Source organism: Jaculus jaculus, chromosome 18 (genome assembly GCF_020740685.1).
Source record: "Jaculus jaculus isolate mJacJac1 chromosome 18, mJacJac1.mat.Y.cur, whole genome shotgun sequence".
Classification (NCBI taxonomy): Eukaryota; Metazoa; Chordata; class Mammalia; order Rodentia; family Dipodidae; genus Jaculus; species Jaculus jaculus.
The window spans coordinates 20,164,857-20,189,164 of record NC_059119.1 but is presented as its reverse complement, the minus strand read 5'-3'; the positions used below and the strand labels follow the sequence as shown (position 1 = coordinate 20,189,164).

Below are 24,308 nucleotides of genomic sequence, written 5' to 3'. Positions count from 1 at the left end.
GGACAAACGGAGCCGTCTGGGTAAATGCACCCTGTGTAGATTTTCCAGCTCACAGAGGACATGCAGGGCGCTTGGGGAGGGGTTGAATCTTGGGCCCAGACATCAAGCCAGACAGGCACATGCCAGTACATGAGAAGCAGGCAGGCAGGCCCTGCAGAGACACTGGAACCCACAGAGCTAAGCTCCGAGCCAGGGGTCTCGCAGACAGTCAGGGGCTGAGCTGGGGTCTTCTGGATTCCATCCAGGCCTTGGGACAACAGCTTTGGCCAGGAGTCCCGCGTGTCTCTTGCCCTAGCTGACTGCTCGCAACAGCTGGACCCGTTGGGAGCCGTGTGTGTCAGTGCCAAGGCAAACACTTGTGGGGAGCTGAGAGCGAGAGGTAGGGCTACCCCAGTTCCTCTGCTTTCCAAACAATCAGGCCGCAGCCCCCAGCAGTCTGGTCTGCTCCCCGATCATTGTTCCTGTGATGGTTTCCAGATGTCGAGGACTCACGGGTCTGGAGTTGGGGTTGGGGTTGGGGCTGAGGCCGGGCCAGGGAGCCAGCAGCCCCTCTCCCCCAACTACACACCACACCACCGCCCTGCCCTGAAGATAGACCTGGTCCTTCCATCCAGCCCCAGGCTTGTGCTGTCCAGTCTGCAGGCAGCTCTTCCCCCTGGGCTGCAGAGCCCTGGGTTCTGTACCTCCACCTTCCTCCGTGGCTTGAGCAAGCCTGTCTCCCAGGCTGTAGAGTGGGCACTTAGGGTGGCAAGAGGATAGCATCTGACCCATGGTTCCACTTCCACTGCCTGCGGTGAACCCCAGGGAGGGTGACCCTTCCCAAAGTGGGTCCCCTGATCAGCAACCGTATTCCTGAGAGACGAGCTAAGAGATCCAGGGACTTGGGTCCACACAGACCTACAGATTCAGAGACTCCCCACCCCCACCCAAAGGTGGGGCCTGTGGTCCTTGTTACTTTGGCATGCCATATGGACAGCCAGCCACGGCTCTAGATCCGCAGCTTGGGTTCCTGGGGTCAGGAAGACAAGAGTCAACTTCGCAGACGTGTGGCTATGGGAAGGAAAGAGCCTTCGCTTCCTGGTTTAAAAAAAAAGACCAAGACACACACTCCAGGGTGGTTCTGTGAGACTGTCAGCACTCGGCCCTGGGAAGAGAGCTTCCTCTGGGCACCAGCCTGACAACTGTGGTGGGGCTGCCCATAGACAAGGGCAGGGAAACCTGACGGAGTTTGAGATGGCTCCAAAAGCATGTGGTATAGTGGAGCAAACCTCTCCTGCGTTCAGGTGCTAGCTGCGCTCCGACCTAGCTGTGTGACCTTGGGTAGATCTGCCACCTTCTCGTTGCCTTGGATCCCTCATAGGAGCCCCAGAGGTGACCTGCAGCAGGAGCGCTGAGGGTCTTACTTCTAACTGAGCATTTGGGGGCTCGCCTTCCTTCCACCTCCTGCCGAGCTACCTGTGCAAAGCACCCTTGCCCTTGGGGGCGGCGGGGCGGGGTCTGTTTTGCAGCGTCTTTCCAGCCCATAGGTGAAGAAGCAGGGTGCCAGTGGGGAAAGGCCAGCCCTCCCTGCCCCAGCCCCCCAGGACAGGCCCCTGGAGAGCAGCTCTTTCTCGGCAGGACCCCCTCCCCGAAGAAGAAGAAGAAGAGAACAGAACACTAGCTTTGTGCTGTCCAATTGGCACCCAGCGGCCTCTTCTCTCATTTCCAACACTAGCCAGCACAGGGGAATCATGGGAAGAGCTGGCATTTGGATGCCTGGGCTGGCCACAGGGGCCTCTTAATCTCTGCTGTGCCTGAGTGCATTGCCACAGGTGACCTCGATGCCAGTCCACAGCCCGCTGAACCAGCCCCTCAGAGAGCTCACACAACAGTGAGGGGGAGGGGACAATGGCCGGAGGGCCACGCATTCCAGGCTGACTGCTGCTTTGCTCTGGGAGCTCTCTGGGCTGGAAGTAGGGTCACCGTGAAGCCACAAGTCCAGCGCCTGGCCGGCGTCGCCACACAGACACCTTGACACCATCGCTGCCTATCTGCCAGGGTCTCCTTACGTGCCCTGGTGCGAACCCAGCGCCTTCCGAGGTGGACAGCTCTCTTTTCCTTCTGCCAGAGCTAGTCAGGTAAAGGTGGTGATTTATGCGAGCATGGAGCTGAGGCTGGACGGCAGGCCCCGCAGCCAGCAGCTCGGGGAGCCCCAGGCGGGGCTTCTGCCAGAGTGGCCCCAAACTGCTGACTTAAGCATTTCGCTGGCCAAAGCGGAGCAGATCTTGTTTCTGGCAGAGGGCCACCTCCGTGCCCTTCCCCCTTCGCTATTTTGAGCTGGGTTCCCCGTCCCCTCCTCCCACAGCTGTCTGTGGCCCCTGCACCCAGAGCTCCACTTGACTCCAACCTCATGTGGTCTTTCCACTTCTGCCTGGCCCTAGGGTTGGGGCAGGGTCCCCCCCCTCCCCCCCGCTAGGTGGTCTGGCTCCTCCCCATCCACATGCAGCCAGGCCTCCCAGAGAGGGCCTCCTTTAAAGATTAAGCCTAGGAGATGGCAGGTCCCTGCGCCACGGTGGGCATCGCAGCCCAGGAGGAATATCCTGGGGCTGGGCAGAGCCTCGCCCAGGGCCAGCTGCCCTCTCTGCTCACTACTTCCCACTTCATGTCATGTGCCTGCCCCAGCTGCCCATGGGCTCAGAGCCCCAGCCTGGGACTGTGCCTAGAGAGAAACAACACGCAGTACCTATCTCTATCTCTTTCTCCGTCCATCTGTCTATCTGTCTGATAACACAGAGGCTTTGAGGAGCCAGGGAATAGTTTGCAAAATTTCTTGAAGTGTGGGATGAACTCTGAGTTTGGCCTGCTGGAGGCAGGGTCAGAGCAGGACATGACCCAGAGCCAGGCAAGTGGTGCAGGCCACACAGTCCCCTGGGAGTTTGGGAAACAGGCAGCTGGAGGTCCTCAGCTAGCCAGGGACAGTAGAATGAGAACACCCCAGGAGGGCAGCGAACCTCTGAGAGATGAGGAGGGTAGCCTTTGAGTTTTGCCTTTGAAGAATAATAGAAAAAGGTCAAGGGCCTGGGGCACCACAAGAGCTGAGAGCAGAGGCATGGGGGTAGACTTGTTGCTTGAAGGAAGTTGAGTTTTTCAAATGTAAACTTAAGACATGTTCTTTTATTTGTTTGCAAGGAGAGGGAAGGGGTGAAGGGCACCTCAGGCCTCTTGCCACTGCAAACCAACTCCAAATGCATGTGTGCATCAAACTTTATGTGGGTGCTGGGGAATCAAACCAGGGCTTCCAGGCTTTGCAAACAAGTGTCTTTAGCCACTGAGCCATTTCATCAGCCCTTTGGTGTAAATTTTTAACAATATTTTTATTTATTTATTTGCATGTAGAGAGCGAGAGGCAGAGAAGGGAGGGGGAGAAAATGGGCACACCAGGGTCTCCAACCACTGCAAACAAACTCCAGATGCATGTGCCACTTTGTGCATCTGGCTTTATGTCACTACTGGGGAATCGAACCTGGATCATTAGGCTTTGCAAGCAAGCACCCTAACCACTGAGCAACCTCTCCAGACCTATGGTGTAAATTTATTTATTTATTTATTTATTTTTACTTAAAAATGTTTTTTGTTTATTTTTATTTATTTATTTGAGAGTGACAGACAGAGAAAGAGGCAGATAGACAGAGAATGGGTGCCAAGGCCTCCAGCCACTGCAAATGATGGTGGCATGTGCTACCTTGTGCATCTGGCTTATGTGGGACCTGGGGAATCGAGCCTCGAACCGGGGTCCTTAGGCTTCACAGGCAAGCGCTTAACCACTAAGCCATCTTTCCAACCCTGCTTTTTTTTTTTAAGGTGGAGTCTCACTCTAGCCCAGGCTAGCCTGGAATCCACTATGTAGTCTCGGGTTGGCCTGGAACTCACAGCGATCCTCCTACCTCTGCCTCCCCAGTGCTGAGATTAAAGGTGTGCGCCACCACGCCCAGCCTTGTAAATTTTAAGAAGGGAGCATGAGAGAGGGGGTCCGATTGCTTCGTGCATGTCATCTTAGCCGCCAAGGTCCTTGGTAGAGGACCGGCTGAACTAAGGCTGTGGTTATAATGGGACAAGAGGGGAACAGTCAGGAGACTGGGCCTGCTGGACACACAGGGACAACTGGACTGAATGCACAGGGACCTGGCAGCCCACTAAGGAGAAATGGCTTCCCACACTCCAAGTGGCCCGTGGCCACCAGCAAGCCACCACAGGGTGACCGCAGACCTTATATCCGTCCCAGTAGACCCTGAGTCTCCAGGCAAGAGAGGGAGGAAAGGCGAATCTCTTGCAGGGCCTGTGATTCGGCTGTTTCCGCCCCTCCGGCTGGCCCCTCTTCCCCTCCCTGCCCTCAGCCCCGATCCCTTCCCTGTGGCTTCGGGTGGAGGGAAGCCAGGGGCAGGAAACAGATAGCCAGGGAGTGGCAGCGCACTGTGACTACATGTCTTGCTTTCCAAAGAGCTTTGCTTGAGAGGGATTGCTTCCGCTGCGCGCGCGGGATTTGGAGAGGGAGCCCGCTGCTTTGGGCACACGGCCTGGAGGCGTGTGGGGTGCTCTGGGTGGGGGTGTCTCCTTGTGGCTGCTGTGGGGCTCTGTCCCTTCCAGCGTGTTTCCTCTTCCTCTAGTCCTGCCTTCCCTTCCCTCCGCCCCGGGTAGCCTCGCGCCCTGGCCTCTCCCAGCTCCCCGGCTTCCTCCCTGTCTTCTCTCTATCTCGGCCCCTTCCCTCCTCTCACCTCCCCAGCCCCCTCCCCAGGGCTTTCCTGAGGCCTTTTCCTGTCCCCGTGAAAGCTCCCATTGTTCCCTGCACTCTCACAGACCCTGGCTCAGGAGGGCATTTTTTGGTGGGTTGGGAGGGGTGGGTGCCCAGGGGCCTAGGCCTTCTGGGCCCATGCTGGGCCGTGGCAAGAACCCAGAAATGGGAGGGGGCTGGCAAGGGGACGCGGACAAACGTCTGTGCTCAGACAAGGAGGCTGTTGAGGCTCAGAGGAAGCCACACTGGCCTCTCTCCGCGTCCTCCCTCCGGGCGTCCTGCAGCCTGCGCCCAGCCCACCTGTGCTGCCTCCGGCTGCTTCCTTGGCGGCGGCGTCAAACAGCCTGCAGCTGCCCGAGCGAGCGGGGCTGCCGCGGCTCGGGGGCCTCCTGCCTGCCTGGGCATGTTGTGTGGGCATGTGAGTGGTGGGGTGGGCTTTGGCACGTCCCCTAAGGCACAAGGGAAAAGTACAAATGTGGGCATTTGACTCCCCCAGATCTGACCCGCACAGGTCAGACAGCTCGCTGCCCTGGGCCTCAGTTTCCTCATAGGCGATCAGGGTGGAGTGCCGAGTTTGAGGCAGCGTCATGCACTCACTGGCCCTGTGCCTGACACCTGGGAGGCCAGGGTGGCCCCTGCTAGCTGTCCCAGAGATAGGAATCTGATCTGGGCTTCGGCCGGGGGTGTGACCCAGTGAAGGGTCTCAAGGCTATCCTGTTTGGAAGACTGGGAGCCCCATGAAGGCAGGGGAAACTTTCTCTTCTGTTCCAGTTCCCTGTTTCTGGAATTTTCCACAAAGTCTGGCACAGGGTGTATAATAGATTTTGGTTGAATGGATGAATGTCGACATGTCAGCCAGGGGTGACAGGTCGGAGGGGTCATGTGACTGGAGGCAGGCTTGTGCTCATTTTCTCACAATTTTAGGGAGAAGCGAGGCACCAGTCGAAAGTGTTACGGAGTCAGTGGGTGTGGCTCAAGTCTTGACTGCGTAGCAGTGGAGCTCCAGGCAAGTGGCTGGGCCGCTCCTAGCCTCTGTTGGTTCTCCTGCCGTTTGGAAGGGCTATGGGATGGCAGGTTAGGAAGTGCTTGGTGCTTAGTGGATGTTCATTGAACACCAGGGTCCCAAGCTCCTCCAAAGCTTCCTTTTTCTGTCACTAGGAAAATGAAGAAACTGCCTCCAAGAGTCGGGGCCTATGGGACATCCCCCCACTCCTGCCCATGACCAGCGTAGCCGCACCTAATGGGTTCATGAGAGGCAGCAACAAGAGGAGAGGCTCAGCCGGGCGTGGTGGCGCACACCTTTAATCCCAGCCCTCAGGGGAAGACAGAGATAGTAGGATCGCCGTGAGTTCAAGGCCACCCTGAGACTACAGAGTGAGTTCCAGGTCAGCCTGAGCTAGAGTGAGACCTTACTTTGAAAAACCAAAAAAGAAGAGGAGACACTCAGAAAGACACTCCAGCCTCCTCCAGGGAAGGTCCCAAAGAGGGCCAGCAAGCCACAGAGTCGCTGGCTAGACACGAGCCCATGCTCAGCCCCCATGCAGCTTCTGCTGGCCTCCAGTGCTTCGCTGTGGGAGGCTCACCGCAGTTGCTGAAACCCAGGGCTGATGTCCTCAAGGCCGGGGCCACCTAGTCAGCAGGAGATCACACAGACACCCCTCCAGTTCAGGCCAGAACGTCTCAGTGAGCTGCCCAGTGCTGATGACAGGTGCTGAGTGACAGGACTCCAGGAAATCAAGTGGCCATACCCAGAGACTCCTCCCACCCTTCATTTTAGAAACAGGGACACCAAGGTCCAGAGAGGGGAGGGGCTCCTCCAGCCTCCCAGGACCCATGGCGGCAGCAATCTCTTCCTGCTTCTCCCTGTCCTGTCCTGACGGACTCTGTGCTGCTCCGACACAGAGCTGGACGTTGAGAAAGCAGGTCCCAGGCCGACCGCCGGCTTCGTAGCTGGATTCTCTCCCACCTGGACAGCGCGGCCGCGGGTGTGTGACATCAGCATGTCGCCGTGCCTCAGTGGCCTCTGAAATCTGGGTCCAGTCATTCTCGTTGTACAGGGCTGGGAGGGGGCCTGGCCTACAGCTGGAACTGGACATCCAGAGCAGAATCCAGCCTGAAGCTGTGCCCTGCGGGGAGGGGACAGCCACAACCCTGGACACCAGGTCCTGCTGCCTCTTCTGGGCCCAGCATCCACCTCAGTCTACCGAAGGCCGCACAGTGGACATCTCTGTGGGAAAAAGAAAGGGACCAGGCTTCACTCAAAGGGCATGCCTTTAGTCCCAGCACTGGGGAGGCAGAGGTAGGAGGATTGCTGTGAGTTCAAGGCCAGCCTGAGACTACATAGTGAATTCCAAGTCAGCCTCGGTGAGGGTGAGACCCTATCTTGAAGAAAAAAAAAAATCCAAAGGCTAACTCCCTCTGGAGGGATTGCAGGCAGCGGTAGGGGGTGGGGGAGGGTGACTACTCAGGCTGAGTGACTGATAATGGGTGCATGCCTACTCCTGATTTCCCCTAAGATGGGGGAGGGGATGGAGTCATGGGGTAGGGATGCCTTCATACCTGAGCAAAGTTGTGCTGGGGACAGGATCATGGTCCAACAGAACCAGCAACCAGAGCCAGTCGGTGCCCACCCCAATGTCCATGCCCACAGGGACAAGTGTGGACAGAACAGGGCCCTTCACTGTCTCCGCAAGGTTCCACCACCTTGGGAAAGTACTGGACGCCCCCTGGTGGGCTGGAGGGGCCGGCATAGCCAGGAAGTGAGTGAGTTAGCCATTAGCATCTTGCAAGTCAGGGCCTAACCCTGAAAGACGGTTTCAAAGCATGTGAAGAAATAAAGCCATCCCTAGAGCCTCCTGCCAGGGGCAGCTCCTGGAACTTTCTGAAGGGCTCCCTCTGGTCTCTTGTCTGTTTTCCCTTTTCACAGCTAGGGGTAAGACTGATAGCCCGTCCCATCTCCGGCCTTCTTTCTAAGTATTTTCCCGGACACGTAACGGCAACAACGACAAAATCATGGCTTAATGGCTTTGTTGTGAGGCATCCAATGGGTGTAACGTAACCTGGGGAACGAGAGCACTGTTGTGGAATGTCAGCCACTCCGTCTTTCTTTTGTTGTTCTAAATATTGTAAATAATATTGCAATGAGCATCCTTGCAAATACCCCTTTGGTCCACATCTCTGATCTTGGCCTTAGGATAGTCACTCAGAAATGGATTTGCTTGAGAGACGGAAGATAATCCCCCCCCCCCCCTTTTAGACTTTAGAGACTTATGGCTAAGTCACCCGGTAGAAATACAGTAGCAAGAGCTATGCCTGCCTGAGCCTTCTCTGTGCCTGCCTCACTGGTCCTCACCAGCTCCAAGGTCCAGAGGACTACAGAGCCGACAGTACTTTCAGAGCCACCAGGCTCAACTGTCCAACTAGGGAAAAAGTCCCCTTGGCAAGCTTCCTGTGTGCCCAACCTCCACTTACATAGTCCCAGGGCTGGGGAGCTTGCCACCTCTCAGCCAACCTCAAGAGAGCTCACGAATTGATGGGAAGCCAGCTTAGAGTCATTGTGACGTGTCCAGAGAGAGCCGACGTCTCCCACCTCTTCCCAAGGCGCTGTCTTGGTGGCTTCTCCCCTCCTTGCTCAGATATGCCCTCGTCCCTCCCCACCCCAGCAGAGCCTCCCGTTTGCCAGGTGGCTCTTCAGCCATCATTCTCACCCCGATCGGGAGGTCCAGGAACCTTCCTTCCCCTAGCTCCCTCCCCGATCCCTGGGTGTTACTGAGCCTCCCTCTCTGGTCTCCCATCAGTGCCCGCCGGAGTGATTTCTGAGCCCCAGTGAGTCCTGAGAAGCTGGTGGTGAGGAGGTGGGTTATGTGGTTGGGACCTTGGTCACGAGAGCCTGTTGGGGTCTGGCAGCCGGCCAAGCTGGGGCCGGTGGCAGCGCCCTGCAGAGCCCTGCCTTTTCGGAAGGAGGTGTTCTATGGAAACTGCCTTCTTCTGTCTGGGCCCTGCTGTCACAGTGGGCAGCAAAAGCAACGCGGGGACCTGGCTTTCCAGGAAGTAGCTCCTTGCGGCTGCCCGCTGCCCGCTGGCCTGTCTCCCCTTCCCTCGGCTGCTTCTCCACCCTCGCCTGCCGCTCTAGGCCATGTCTGCCCTGCAGGAGGACATCAGGTCGTCCGACCTTGGGCTGGGCTGCCTAGAAAGCTCTCGGAGTTTTCTCATAAGAACCCTGTTTGGGGGCTGGAGAGATGGCTTAGCGGTTAAGCGCTTGCCTGTGAAGCCTAAGGACCCCGGTTCGAGGCTCGGTTCCCCAGGTCCCACGTTAGCCAGATGCACAAGGGGGCGCACGCGTCTGGAGTTCGTTTGCAGAGGCTGGAAGCCCTGGCGCGCCCATTCTCTCTCTCTCCCTCTATCCCTCTATCTGTCTTTCTCTCTGTGTCTGTCGCTCTCAAATAAATAAATAAGTAATTAAAAAAAAAAAGAACCCTGTTTGGGGATCTCCCCATGCATATAGCAGAGCCCTGACCCTTGTGACAGAGACATATTGGGAAAGTGTGACAGGCAGAAGAGGCAGCGCGTATGGCCTTGTGGCAGAGGCAGCTGCTCGTTGCCTCCATTCCTGGATGTCCTTAGGCCTCCCCAAGGCTCACTGTCGCCAGTTGTCTCATGGGTTGAAAATATTCCCTGTCCACAGGCTTCTGCAGCAAGTCGCCAGGAGCCCTGAGCAAAACGCCCAGTGCACAGGTGGTCCCTCATGATGTTTGACCTCTTCCCTCTTTCCTTGCCCTCTGCCAGCACACCCCGAGCTTCTGGAGCCCTTCCTCTATCTTCCTTCACCTTTCCATGAGAATGTTCCAGAAAGTGCACACACCTGACACCTTCTTTTACCTTCTCTCCCTCTTAATCTGCCTGCCCAGAGATAGAGAACCCAGTGACTACCAGGGCTCCCTCCTGTTTCTGGAACATTCTTCCTCAGACCAATGTCCGTGCCTCAGTCTCCAACTCTGTCACCTCCAACAGCTGAGCACCCTCCCTGGGTTCTAGGAGCGTTGTGCCGAAAAGGATGATGGTTGCTGAGTTAGCGCTGCAGCGTGCCTGCTGAGCTAAGGCACCTGTCAGGGCAGCACACCCAGGAGACAGGCCTTCATCAACATCTGGTGTGGCCCTGGGGTCCAGGGTCCTCGCTTTGTCCTGTGTCGATGGGGTGTCCACAGGGGGGCTCCGAGGCCTGACCTACCAGCGAGGGGAGTGCTGTGCTGAGACACCTGGGCCTGCAGGACGCTGGGCACCCTGTCCCTGGCTACCTGGCAGACAGCTCCACAAGAGCTGAGTTCTAATTCTGAGCTGTGGCCTGCCTCCCCAGTCACCCTGAATTCTTCTCTCGTGCCTGGTTCCCTGTTTCTAACGAATTCAGGCACACTCTGCCCCCCATTATCTGTGTGGGTTCCCTGCCCCTCATCTCTGAAGTAGAGCCATCCCCAGACTCATTCGCAGAGTGGACCTCTAATCCTGGCCTGGACCCCACTCTTGGCTCCAAACGTCCTGGGAGGACTTAACCCTGCCCTCTGCACTTTACAGAGTGGGCGGATGGGCTCCAGTTCCTGTTGACTCTCTGAGCAAAGGGCCTACAGAACCAGATCTCCGGGTGAACCTGCTGGGGATGGGTCCCAGACACCCCCACTTCAGTCAAGGTGTCTCTGGCCTTCATTTCCCTTTTTTGGGGGGGGAAGATTTCAAGGTAGGATCTCACTCTAACCCAGGCTGACCTGGAATTTACCCTGTAGTCTCAGGCTGGTCTCGAACTCATGGCCATCCTCCTAACTCTGCCTCCCAAGTGTTGGGATCAAAAGCATACACCAAGCCAGGCATGGTGGCACACGCCTTTAATCCCAGCACTCTGGAGGCAGAGGTAGGAGGATCATGGAGAGTTAGAGGCCACCCTGAGACAACATCATGAATTCCAGGTCAGCCTGAGGTAGAGTGAGACCCTACCTTGAAAAAAACAAAACAACAACAACAACAAAAGCATACACCACCACACCCAGCGTCATTTCCCTTTTCCTTAAACTTTATTTTTATTTTATTTGTTTGAGACAGCAAGGGGGAAACAGAGAGAATGGGCACACCAGGGCCTTCAGCCGCTGCAACCGAACTCCAGACGCATGAGCCACCTTGTGCATTTGGCTTACGTGGGTCCTGGGTCCTTTGGCTTTGCGGGCAACCTCCTTTCACTTCCCTTTTAGCACGGAAGGCACATGCTCCCGAGAGCACAGGAGGAAGAGCTCGTGTGAGTGATGCCTAGTTCTCAATGTAGGAGCTGGAAGGCTGTAGACATGGGCTGCTTAGAGCCGGGACACCAGATTCCAGGCAGGGGGAGATGCTGGCCCCACAAGGGCTCAGAGAGATACACATAACCGGAGGCCTACAGAACCACAGGGTGGCCTCTTTTCTCCAACACGACCAGAAAGACCAGCTCCTGACCACAGAGGGCGCTTCCATCAACAACATGACTCTCTGTCAGACCTGCCCGGAGCCCAGACGGACCTGCTCCCAGGAGATCACAGCTGCTGGCAAGGCCAGTGAGGATCCCAGAAACATTGGGCAGTGGGACCCAAAAGCAGAGGGTTGTGTCATATTTACTTCCAACTTTAAGTTTACACGCTCAGCATGTCTCTCTTCTTTTACTGTTTTGCCTGGAATTCTAGTCCACCATCAACAAATGATAATAATGTTTCTGGGGGAAAAAAAAAAAAGAAAGAAAGAAACAGTTGGGGCTGGAGAGCTGCCGTAGTAGTTAAACACTTGCCTATGAAGCCTAAGGAGCTCCATTCGAGGCTCGAGTCCCCAGGACCCACGTAAGCCAGATGCACAAGGTGGCACATGCGTCTGGAGTTCATTTGCAGTGGCTGGTGGCCTTGAGCCACCCATTCTCTATCTCTCTCTGACTCTTTCTCTGTCACTCTCAAATAAATAAATTAAAATAAACAAAAATATTAAAAAGAAACAGTTAACAGAGAAAAGAATTATCTTATATATCACTATTGCTCTGTATTAATAAATAATAATCACAGTACCAGTTATTCCCCCTGCATCATCTGTGTGCCAGGAACTGTTCTCAGCGTTTTATAGGCATCATCTCATTTAATGCTTAGAACCCACCTTCCCTCCCTCCCTCGAGGCCTTCCTTCCTCCCTTCCTTCCCTCCTTATTTATCTGCAAGCAGACATGTGTGCCGCCTTGGGCATCTGCCTTTACTTATATACTGGGGAATTGACCCCCAAGTTACTAGGCTTTAGAGGAAAATGCCGGAACCCCAACCCCAGGACAGTTCTTTATATGGCTCCTTCCGTTGCCCTTGGGAGTTAACTTGTCCCAGGTCACAGAGTGAGGATTAAGATCCACGGGCTGATGACCGTTGTGCCTGCTCTGCTTCTGGTCACTCAAGGAAGGTTAGCATGGTGTTGCAGTCAGGTCCTCATTGCTGGCAGAAATCACCCAACCAAGAGCAGCTTGTGGGGAAGAAAAAGGTTCATTTTGGCTCACAGACTTGAGGGGAAGCTCCACGATGGCAAAGGAAAACGATGGCATGAGCAGAGAGGGTGGACATCACCCCCTGGCCAACATCAAATGGACAGCAGCAACAGGAGAGTGTGCCAAACACTGGCAAGGGGAAACTGGCTATAACACCCATAAGCCCGATCCTCCCCAACAATACACCGCCTCCAGGAGGTGTTAATTCCCAAATCTCCATCAGCTGGGAACCTAGCATTCAGAATGCCTAAGTTTATGGGGGACACCTGAATCAAACCACCACACATGGCAATTGTCACCTTAAGCAAAAGTAATGATCACAGCAAGAAAAGCTTAGTGGTGAGTGTGGCCGTTACCTCCCAGTTGCTAGGGCAAAACTCCTAACCAAAAGCAGCTGATGGGAGCAAAGGATTAATTTCGCCTTGCGGTCTTGAGAGGAGGAGGTTTCATTGTGGCAGGGGAAAAAAAAAGATGGCAGAGCAGAGGCTGCGCATCACATCTTGCCGTCGAAGCTGGGAGAGAGCCGCAGGTGTGAGCTGGCTGCAGAGAGGGGGAGCTGGGCTGTAACACCCCAGAGCCCACCACCAGTGACACACCTCCTGCAGCGCGGCTCCACCTTCCAACCTGCCGCCAGCTTGGGACCAAAAGTATCCAAAACTCATGAGGCTTTGTGGGGGGTGTGGCATTCAACCCACCACAGCGGGCGCTTGTGAAAACCCTGGCTCCGATTTGTGTGTCTCAGGTGGAGCTTGAGCTCTGTGCTTTCCCACAAGCCACCAGGTGATGATGCTGTCACTGCCAGGCGGGGGCCACATTGGGTCATGACAGGGACAGCATGGTTCGCACCCGTCTCAAACTCAAAGTCCAAAAAGGTCAGGGCTTGGGCTGGAGAGATGGCTTAGCAGTTAAGCGCTCGCCTGTGAAGCCTAAGGACCCCGGTTCGAGGCTCGGTTCCCCAGGTCCCACGTTAGCCAGATGCACAAGGGGGCACACACGTCTGGAGTTCATTTGCAGTGGCTGGAGGCCCTGGCGCGCCCATTCTCTCTATCTCCCTCTATCTGTCTTTCTCTCTGTCTCTGTCGCTCTCAAATAAATAAATAAAATATTTTTTTTTAAAAAAAGGTCAAGGGCTGGGGCAATGGCTTAGCGGTTAAGCGCTTGCCTGTGAAGCCTAAGGACCCCGGTTCGAGGCTCGGTTCCCCAGGTCCCACGTTAGCCAGATGCACAGGGGGGCGCACGCGTCTGGAGTTCGTTTGCAGAGGCTGGAAGCCCTGGCGCGCCCATTCTCTCTCTCTCCCTCTATCCGTCTTTCTCTCTGTGCCTGTCGCTCTCAAATAAATAAATAAATAAATAAAGGTCAGGGCTTGGGCTGGAGAGATGGCTTAGCGGTTAAGGGCTTGCCTGTGAAGCCTAAGAACCCCAGTTCGAGGCTCGGTTCCCCAGGACCCATGTTAGCCAGATGCACAAGGGGCACACGCATCTGGAGTTCCTCTGCAGTGGCTGGAGGCCCTGGCGCGCCCATTCTCTCTCTCTCTATCTGCCTGTTTCTCTGTCTGTCACTCTCAAATAAATAAATAAAAATAATAAAAAAAAATTTTTTTTAAAGGTCAGGGCTCGTGGTGGGAGCAGTGGTGAGAAAAGATGACTGACGTGAAAGGTGTGAATTGAGGCTCAGGGTCAGCTACTGAGTATCCCACACCAGTGTGGACCCTTACCCTTTGAAATCCTGTAGTTGGGCTGGAGAGAGAGGGAGGCAGAGAGAGAGAATAGGCACACCAGGGCCTCCAGCCACTGCAAACAAACTCCAGACACACGCGCCACCTTGTGCATCTGGCTTACGTGGGTCCTGGGGGAATTGAACTTGGGTCCTTTGGCTTCTCAGGCAAGCGCTTTAACTGCTAAGCCATCTCTCCAGCCCCCAGCTTTTTTTTTTTTAAAGGTGGATTCAGGTCCTTATGCTTGCCAGGCAAGCACTTCATACTGTCTGAGCTCTCTCCTCCGCCCTCATCAATGTTTTAAACCCATCCTTACAGTGTGTATGAAGGTTCATAGCATCTTGGTTCACAGCACCCTAAATTAGAAGCAACCTAAGTAAGTATCATGGCATGAGTAGGTAAATAAGACATGGCATCTACATGCAGAAGATTAGCCTTGAGAACATTCCACAAAGCGAAGAGGCCGCACACAAAAGGACAATTACTGTGTGTTCCCAGTTGCATGCTCATCTCTAAAATAGGATATTCTGGAGATGAGAAGTAGATCCATGTGGCTGGCTAGGGCTGGGTGGTGTGAGCAAATGTGCAGAAAAGGGAGTGCAGGGCGACTTTTATTAGTTAATGAACTGGAAGATGATGAGTGAGATGTGCAGAGCGTTCCCCTTTGACGAGGACATACCCTCATGCTCGGTGTGTTTGTAAACGGGGAACAGCCTCGGGATGGCTCAGAGGACGATGAGGCTGACTCCAGGGCGGAGCACGTGTGTATTTGTGTATACATAACACTAGCCTTCAAAGCCTAAGGACCCAGGCTCGATTCCCCAGGACCCACGCAAACCAGACGCACAAGGTGACACATGGCGTCCGGAGTTTGTTTGCAGTGGCTGGAGGCCATGGCACACCCATTCTCTCTCTCTCCCTCTTCCCTCTTTCTCTGTCAACTAAATAAATAAAAAGTTGTTTTTTTAAAAAAAAAAAGGAAAAGTAGAGCCAGGTGTGGTGGCACACACCTTTAATCCCAGCACTTGGGAGGCAGAGGTAGGAGGATTGCTGTGAGTTCAAGGCCACCCTGAGAGACTACATAGTGATTTCCAGGTCAGCCTGGGCTAGTGTGAAACCCTACCTCGAAAAATAAAAAAAAATAAAAAAAAAAAAAAGATGATGGTGGTCATCAGATGGGGGAGCCCATGCCAAGGGTGACCATTTTAGTCACCCACCAGCTTCTGTACTTGTATTGTCACACTGCTGGGTGGGACAGAGAACACCTGCGTCCATCCATCCACCCCTTTATGACATCTGTACTAAGGAAGTGCTTTATGCCTTAACTCTGAGCAACCCCTCAGCCCCGCCTCCTCTGTCCTGGGAGGCGTGGAGGTGGGGCTCCCAACCTTGGGATAAGCTGCGTGTGCTATGGCAGTGACCTTGGAACTTTCTGGATCGGCGACCAGAGTGCTTGCTCACAGCAAGGCAGGATTTACAGACTGAAGGAAGGGTCCTTGGAAACCTCACCTTGGCCTCCGGCTCCCTAATCCCGATGTTCGCTTCCTGTCCTCCAGGCACGCCCCAAAGGTGAAGGTCTGACCCCGTACCAGGGCAAGAAACGCTGCTTCGGCGAGTACAAGTGTCCCAAGTGCAAGAGGAAATGGATGAGCGGGAACTCCTGGGCCAACATGGGCCAGGAGTGCATCAAGTGCCACATCAACGTGTACCCGCACAAGCAGGTGGGTGGGCGGGGCCTCAGGGTGGGCGCGGGGAGGAGCATCCCGTGGTGGGCGGGGCCTCTGAGGTGGAACTGGGTGCGGGATGGGGAAGAAAGAGTGCGGGCAGGGCACACCCCTTATTGGGCTCCGTTTAATTTCCTCTAGTGAGGAAGAGGTCAGATTTCTTTCATATTGGTCTTTCCTTGTCTGGTCTCATGGGAACAGGGAGAGAGGGCTCCCCAGGGCAGGAGGGAGGATAAAGGACCACTGTACCAAGACTCTGAGAGCAGAGACACTGGGCAGACTTTATATTTTTTAAAGTGGGTTTTCACTCTAGCCCAGGCTGACATGGAATTCACTGTGTAATCTCAGGCTGGCCTCGAACTCATGGCGATCCTCCTACCTTCACCTCCCAAGTGCTGGAATTAAAGGCGTGCGCCACCACGCCAGCTGAGACCTTAAAGTTAGCAGATGATAGGTGATGTCCCGGACAAGCAGGGGCCGGTGGGCATCTGGTGATTTCAGTGGATGGGGTGGTGAGAAGAGATGGGAGATGGCTCATTCTCCGCAAGACCCACCCAAGCAGGCCACAGAGAGAAAGCCACTCAAGGAGGATGCTGTCTGTTGCTCAGGCACCCAAAGGAGCAGGGCAGCTAGACCTGTCCTGAGTGAGGGGTGGCCACCCGAGGAAGGGAGCACAGGGGCAAGTGTCCCTGGCCTCTGAGGACACAGCCAGGGGAAGAAGCGGTAGAGTGGAAGGGGCCGGGGTGGGCCGGTGACCAGAGCCTGAGGACCCCTGAGAGAGCCCTGGGGCAGCAAGGCTCTTGGTTTAGTTCCAAGCACTGTTCCCCCTGCTTGCCCACAGGGGTCAGTCTGGAGAGGGTCCCCAGGAAAGGAGGGGGCAATTCTGGGTAAACTGGTATGTTTGCCAATAGTCTACTGAACTGGGGCCCCTGGCAAGGGAGGCCTAGGTTTGTGTCCCAGCTTAGCCCTCCCTGACCTGGGTTCCTAGCCGGTAACCTCTAGGGACTAGAAGGTTCTGTGGATCTTCTCACACAGCCCCCGAGGTCAGCCCTACATGCTTCCCTAGTTCGCAGGCAGCAATCAGGCATAAAGGGCGGAAGTGATTGACCCGAGGTCAGCACAGAAGCCGGGGTTCTCGTCGACGGGTCAGGTGGCTGTCTGGGGCAGAGCCTCGGGAGGTAGGCAGCTGTGGGTCCAGGGTCTCACCCACCCTGCCACCCGGGTAGAGTGGCAGCTTGGAACTCCCGTCAGGTGTTAGTGTCCCCGCATTTGTCCCCGTGTCATGAGGGCATGCTCCTCACTGTGTCCCTTCCACGATGCCAGGCCATCCCTAGATGACCTCCAGAGCTGCCTCACCACCCCCACCCATCCTGCCAGCGAAGCCCAAGTTGCCTTCCCGACCACCCCCCCCCCCCCCCCCCGCTCTGAGCAGGGGCCCTCTGAGAACCCGGTCTAGACGAACTTCTGCGAGCTTGGGGCTTCGCTCTTCCCTGTCCCAGCCATGCGGCCCGTGTTTGTTGAGCGACTACTGTGTTACCTCGGGGATACTGAGGCACGGAGAGAATGAAGTTTGAGCCAGGGCTCCCAGCCTGTCAGCTTTGGGGTCAGCTTCCACCTCAGTACCCCCGTCTCCTCCTGCCGGCCCCCCAGTACTTCTCTCAGGCTTTCCTCTCAGGAGGACACTTGGAGGTGTTGCAACCCTCCCCATCTCCCCAGCATCCCTACGTCTTTGAAGAGCTGGAGGAGACACTGGAGTCTGTCCCCAGCCCCCCATGGAGAAGGGCTGTTACCCACCCCTCCCCAGCTTCGACCTGGGCCACATCATCCCCTGAGAAGCCTGTGCTCCTCCAAGCCCCGCCCCCGCCTCCACATCTGTTTCCTGTCAGGCTCCAGCTGTGGCTCTCCTTGCCAAGCCTGCGCCCCCCCCCCCCACAGAAGAGAAGAAAACACTAATGGGTCCACCTCCCTGTGGGGGGCGGGGGCCCTGGCAGATCAGTCCCAGATGCTGGGCGTTTCTCCTCCACCGAAGGGAGTTGTCCTGACAGCTCCCCCAAGCTCCCCACTGGTGGACTGGCGACGGCCGCAAACCAAACAAGACTGAGCACGCAGCCAGGACCCACGCAGCGCGCCACAGCATGCAGGCCAAGGCCAAGGCCAAAGCGGATTGCAGCTCACAGGAGCCCAGGGCTGGGGTTGGTGAGGTTAGGGCAAGAGCCTCTTCACAGGGACCACGTGGGTACCTCTGCCCCCAGCCTGCCCCTACCCCCTCAATACACTGTTGATCATACATGACATTAATAACAGCTAACGTGTGTCCTGCTCTCTATGTTCTGGGCACTAGCCACTCTGCATATCCCGCATACCTTCAATACAAACCCATCAAGCAGATGCCTGTCACAAAGCCACCTCACTTACATCACACGCGCGCACGCGCACAGACACACCGAGGTAAAGACAGTGACTGACTCACCGGCAGTCCAGGCTACAGAGGGACCAGCAGAGGCTAGAGTCCTCTGCCAACGGGTAGCAGCGCATCTGGCTTATGTGGGTCCTTAGGCTTCGCAGGCAAGTGCCTTAATGGTTAAGCCATCTCTCCAGCCCAGGGGTGCCCTTCTGAAGTCCTTCACCTGCCTCCCACTTGGGCCCTATGCCAGCCGGTGCCCCCTTCCGTTAATGCTAAGAAGAAACGCCATCATTGCTTTCTGGGACTTGCCTTCTTTCTAGTTTTTGTTGCTGAGAACAACTCCATGAAAAATTTCTGTTCATATCCTGCTTTACCGAAGGGAACCAGAAGGGGGGTCAGAGGGTTCAGGTGACCACCCCAAGGTCATACTGCTTACATTTGGGACCAGGTTTGTCAAGAAGCCAAGCTCTTCTCCCCTGGTGAGACTGAACGGCAGGTGGGCCAGCCCTTGGGATCCAAGCCCAGGCTCCTCCTCCTCTTCCAGACCTTTTCTTCACCACTAAGGTGCACAAGCTCAGGGCTGGATTTTGGTGGGAAGCAAGAGCAGAACCATACCGGAAGCTCCCACCCTCACCTTCTTGAACACGGTGACTTTCGTTCACCCAACTGCTCTGTCAGCCACAGGCTGCCCTCCCCTGGCCATCCTGGGCATCTGCGGGTTCTCACCCCGTATCCCACAGCAACCTAAAGTTCCCACTCTAGCATGTGGCTCCCAGTTGGCCCTAACCAGCATCCCCCAAGTCTCCCCAAGTCTGAGCAGGGGATGCCTCCACATGCAGGAGGTTCAGCAGGGGCTGCAGCTGGAAGGAAAGCAGTGTCTCTGGCCATCTGCTGGGGAGCCACCAGCTCTTTGCTGGCTGCTGAGGGTACCCCAAGGAGGGAGAGAGGGAATAGAGAAACCCAGGTCATGAGAACTGAGCTGGAGTATGCCAAACACAAGCCAAGGTTACCAAGAACCAAGATGCCCCAATCCCCTGTAACTCTTCAAACAAAGTGCTCTGAAGGGCCCATTGATAGGTGAGGAGCACACATCTTCATGAGTGGCCCCACAGGTCTGGCAAGGCCCTTCCATCCTCTAGGCCTCAGTTTCTGTGTTAGAAAACAGTGAGGTTGGGGGGCTAGAGAGATGGACTAATGGTTAAGGCGCTTGCCTGTGAAGCCAGAGGACCCAGGTTCGTTTCCCCAGTACCCACGTAAGCCAGATGCACAAGGGGGTGCACGCATCTAGAGTTCATTTGCCGTGGCTAGAGGCCCTGGCGCACCCATTATCTCTCTGTCTCCTCTCTCTCTTTCTCTCTGCTTACAAATAAATAAATTAAAATTTGAAAATATTAAAAAAAAAAACAGGTTGGATATATGCAGTCACTCAACGCATAGGCCAGGTGCTGGGATGGCGTTGAACTCAGACTCCCCCAGTTAGCTTTAGGAAGCTAAGGACTGGCTCACCCTAAGGCTGGGGGTCTTTGACAATGTCAAAGGGTCATCTTTTCTTCACTCCTGAGGCTGCTGGAGCAGGAGGGACAAGGGGCTAGAAGCCATGGGCTGGAGCCTCCCGTGCCCTGGGATTCAGTTTCCTCGTCCGTCAGGTGCTCAGATAGGGCTGATGAGCAGGCCTTGTGTCTGCCCGGGGTTCCAGGTGTCAGGCTCCTGCCTGGGCTCTGGCCCTCCAGCTCAAGGCCTCAGCCTGTGCCTCCCAGACACAGATATCTGCAGACAGGTGAGAGGCAGGATGCCTGGGCACAGCTGAGCCACCTCTACGATTGCAGGCCTTCTCCCTTTTCCTCCCCTCCCCTCTCCTCTTCTCTTCTCTCTCTCTCTGAGTGTGCCCTTGGTCCCTTTCCTTCTCTCTGCAGAGACCCCTGGAGAAGCCCGATGGCTTGGACGTGTCTGACCAGAGCAAGGAGCACCCGCAGCACCTGTGCGAGAAATGCAAAGTCCTGGGCTACTACTGTCGCCGCGTACAGTGACCACCACTGCCCTACAGCTCCCTGCTGCCGCCCCGTGCCACCCGAGGGACAACCTCACAGGCCTGTGGGCCTAGGCGGGTGGGGAGTTGGGGGGCTCCTGGGGCCCTCGTCTCGTGTACTGACAGCGTGGCTGGCGTGACTCTCAGGCTGCAGAGCGGGAGCTGGGGGCTCTCCAGAGTGTGCCTGGGCTCCCCGGAAGGACAGAAGCTGGTGGAGGCCTTCCTGTGCCCACGGGCTCTCCTCCCCAGAGTCCCCTTGGGGGTGTACAGCTTCGTATTGGCCACACGTGCACTAAGGGAACTGTGAATCCTGAGGCCTGCGGGGGGGGGCCACCTCCCCAACACCAGCAAGGCCCTCTCCCCTCCAGGCCCTTCCAGCTTGTCCTGTGCGAAAAGTCCCCAGTCCACAGCTGTGGTGGGCACAGGCCTGTGGTAGCAGCTGCTGGGAGGTGGGCCTCTGTCCCTAGCCACACGGAGCCCCAGATCCTCATCCGCCCTTGTTACTGCCTCGCACCTGGGAATTTCACTACATCTGCCCCCCCCAACACCCCCCCAAGGGAATGTCCAGTGGAGGGCGGGGCAGGAGGTATTGGACATGGTGCTCCAAGATGTGTCCTGGGGACACTGGACAGCACCGACTCCCATCAGGCATTGTCCCGCAGGCTTGGGTTTGGTCAGCCCCAATCCTGTCCCTTCCCTCTGGCCTCTCCCCCCCCCCACGCTGCAGCCTCTGGCACTGAAGTCACTGTGGCAGGAAGGAGCCAGACCCACTATTCTAGAGACACCCTGTGTCACCTAGTATAAGGACCTCTCATCTCCAGCCTCAGTTTCCCCGTAGGTCAGGAACAGAGGGGCACAGGAGAGCAAGAGGCCCCGTGAGTTCTGATGTATAGGAGCAGGCCAGCCACTCCCTCTCCTGGAACCTAGAGGTAGAGGAGGGGGAGGGAGAGACCCCCCGACATTTAGCTGCGCTGTCCCCCACACCGTCCCGACTGGTCTCTTAGGAAGTCAGGCTGAGCAATAAGTCCTTCCCTGCAGCCTGTCTTGTCTGATGTTCTCATCCCCTGCGGAAGTGGAGCCAGGGACCCCCCTCCACCTCGCCTCCTCACCTGGGTCTCCATCAGGCCCCTGACACCCTGCAAGCCCAAGAGGGCCACAGAATCTCTCATGTGGAAAACAGAGACTGATTTTCTACGTGCCGAGGGAGCAGAGGCCTCTTGGCGCATCACGTGGCCAGGGGGACGTGTTGTCCTGGCCGGCCCCCAGCCAGCCCTGCTTGCCTTACCTCCTCTTCTCCCCGGGGAGGGAGAGAACCAGCTGCCAGGACTGGGTCTCTTGACCCTGCCCCAACACTATGCCTCTGTGGAAAAAAAGAAAAGAAAAAGAAAAGAATCAGGCCATGAAATGGGCCTGAAACTTAGTGTTTACCATGGCTCGAGGGCACCCACGCAGTGTCCCCTTGCCTCCTGTGTTTAATGAAAACGCCTTGTAAATTTGAGGAGTTACAGTGAAGTGTTAACCAAGGGTCCAGGGAGTGGGTAGAAAGAGATAGGGCGCGCCTGGAGCCCGCAGGCTGCAGGATAGATTTGGGGGGTGTGGGTGGGGCATACCTTCTGAGCACTTAATAAGTGTGTGCTGGCAGCGGCCCTGACCACTGGGCACCACCCTGCTGTCCACCAGGGGCGCCGTGCAGACGGTCAACGCCCAGCCACCTCTGAGGACCGCTGCTCGAGGACACCTCAGCCCAGTTGCTGCAATGGGATGAGCTGGGTGGCTGGTGGCCATGTCTTCCGCACCCCAGGTAGTAGCTTTTTGTTAGTCACCCTGCTGGGCCTCTGAAGAGACCAGTGTGCTTGTCTCCGCTGCAAAGAGAAACTGGGTGTGAGGACCCCGGGACAAGGAATACAAAGACGACTCCAAGTGGCTGGGGCCAGCAGGAGGTGGGACGTGACCCCAAGGTGTCCTTTTCTGTGGGCTGGCCACCCTTGCTCTGCCATTTGCCCGAGGCTGCCTTCCAGCCCTAACTCGCACCTTGTAATGTCCAAGCTGGATTTGGGAGCTGTGGCCAGCCACAAGATGGCACTGACCAGGCCAGGTGCTGTGAGAACAAAACGCTCAGAGGACCTGGGAGCCCAGGGGACAAGAAAGTTGTAGTATGTTCAAAAGGGACAATCGTTTGGAGTCAGTAGATCGAGCGATCTAGTTGAGAGAGAATGGTGTTTACCCCATATGAAGTATTCAATAGCTCTACTTGTGAATTTGTATTTATTTTGAGTTATACTTGACACAGAATTCCTTTAAAAAAAAAACCACAAAAATACTATGTGTGTATTTTGAAAAAAAAAATTTTCATAGATGTTAAAATTTCTGCATGGTTACCAGTTTTTCTAATGACACTGAATTTGGTAGCTTCCCCACCCCCCCCCAAAAAAAAGTCTTCACAGTGATTTTTGTCTGTATATATTTGGAGATCTTTTATAAAAAAAAAAAAAGGAAAGAAAGAAAAATAGGATTGCTTAATGCTTTCGAGATTAAAAAAAAACAACAACAAAAAGAGGTATTTTCAAAACATCAGCACTTTTAGAAGGGCAATCCAATATCAAACAGATTTCTGGAAGTATTTTGCAAACCTTCTGGTTGAGCTGCAAGAAAATATTTATGGTGAGAACTTTTTTTTCTTTTTTCCTGTTAGTTTTTATTTTTTAACTCTGCTTTGGTCTGTAAAAAGTATGCAAACTGAACGACATTAAGAAGAAAATATTGTCTACATAGAATTATTATATGAAGTTGGTACATTATTCTGATGAGAAGAAAAAATCTTCACAATTCTTTAAGCCATGTTGTTATTCTCTGTTGTTTCCTTTGGATGAAAATATCAGTATTAAGTAGCCAGCGTATTATCCAAGTGCTTAGGCTTATTAATATGCTCTTGACCTGTATTTATACATATGTGTATTTTAAGGGGAGCTATTAATAGAAACATAGTGAAAAAGGGAACCATGAACCGTTGTGCTTCTGCCACTGAGGACGGCAAACGACTTCATAATCTGTTCTCCTGCAACTTCTTCTTATCCTGTTATTAAGGTTTTATTAATTTCATGGTTGGGGGGGCAGAGATTGGTCAAGGCGAAGAGGAAGTGACTGACTGATGAGGCAGCCCTCTGCGGTCTTGCCAGTCCGTTGACCAAGTCAGCAAGACCTAGGCAGGGATGGGGAAGCAGGAGGCAGGCTTCCCTGTGGCTCTTCCTCCTCTTCCTCCTGACAGTTTCTTCATCTGAGCCATGCCTCAGGGCCCCACTTTGATCCTGAGTCTGTCCACCAGAGTCCTTACACCTGCCGTCCCACATCTAACGGGCTTGAGCCTAGTCTAACCAAGCATCTAACCCAACCTCACCACGTGGTAGCCAGTGTACCAACTAACACCAAGTGAGGGGTGTGGCGGTGTCTAGGGAGGTGCCAGTGGTGACCCCGTCCGCGTCTGCATCTGTCCATGTGTGTGTGTCTAGCTAAGAAGACAAACAGAGCCCGCGGGCCCTGCCCAGGGGGTAAGTGGAGAAGGCTTCCAACTTCCCCAGAGGGTGGGCCTCGGGTGGCATTCCATTGTGTGCCTTATTCCTGGAGACTCTGTATACGGCTTGCCTATGGAAATATAGCCTTCCCACTGCTGTATTAAAAGAGCTTTGCAAAGCAAGGCGCTTGTGGCTTTGTTTACACGGCGTCTGGGGAGAAGCTGGACATTTTCGCAGGCGTGGGGCACAGCGACGGGGGAGGGGTTTGGGTCATGCTCCCATGCCCCGAGGCCGGTCATCTTGTCCCTGCCCCGCCTCCAACCACTGACATGTCTTCTCCCAGCATGGCTGCCTTCAAGTGGACACGCTCCAGGCTGTGGGCTCTGCCCAAGTGGGGCCCCAACTGGACAAGATTGTCGGCAGATTAGGTCACACGTTAGCTCAGGGATGAGACTCCCACTCTGGGGTAACCATATATAGGAGTGAATGGGCAGCCCGGGGTTCCCCCCCTCGCCCCGTGGCTGCTCAGGCTTGGCTGAGTCTGAGATCGGGGCCCCAGATACCAGTGTCCAAGGAACAAGGATGGCACCGGGTAGGGGCGTCACAGGTGGAAATCTTGCGGAGGGCGAAGCAATGCTGAG

The 24,308-nt window shown here is 55.3% G+C and overlaps 1 protein-coding gene across 1 annotated transcript in view; it reads left to right on the top strand.

The window, feature by feature from the left end:
- The window catches only part of Zcchc24 (zinc finger CCHC-type containing 24), a 66,192-nt gene extending 42,343 nt beyond the window's left edge, over positions 1–23,849 (top strand). The window contains exons 3-4 of the mRNA XM_004657995.2: positions 15,561–15,725; positions 20,046–23,849. Of these exons, the coding sequence (XP_004658052.2) occupies positions 15,561–15,725; positions 20,046–20,159 (279 nt within the window). The 3' untranslated portion in view covers positions 20,160–23,849. The remainder of the gene's footprint in view (positions 1–15,560; positions 15,726–20,045) is intronic.
- Positions 23,850–24,308: the final 459 nt, after the last annotated feature.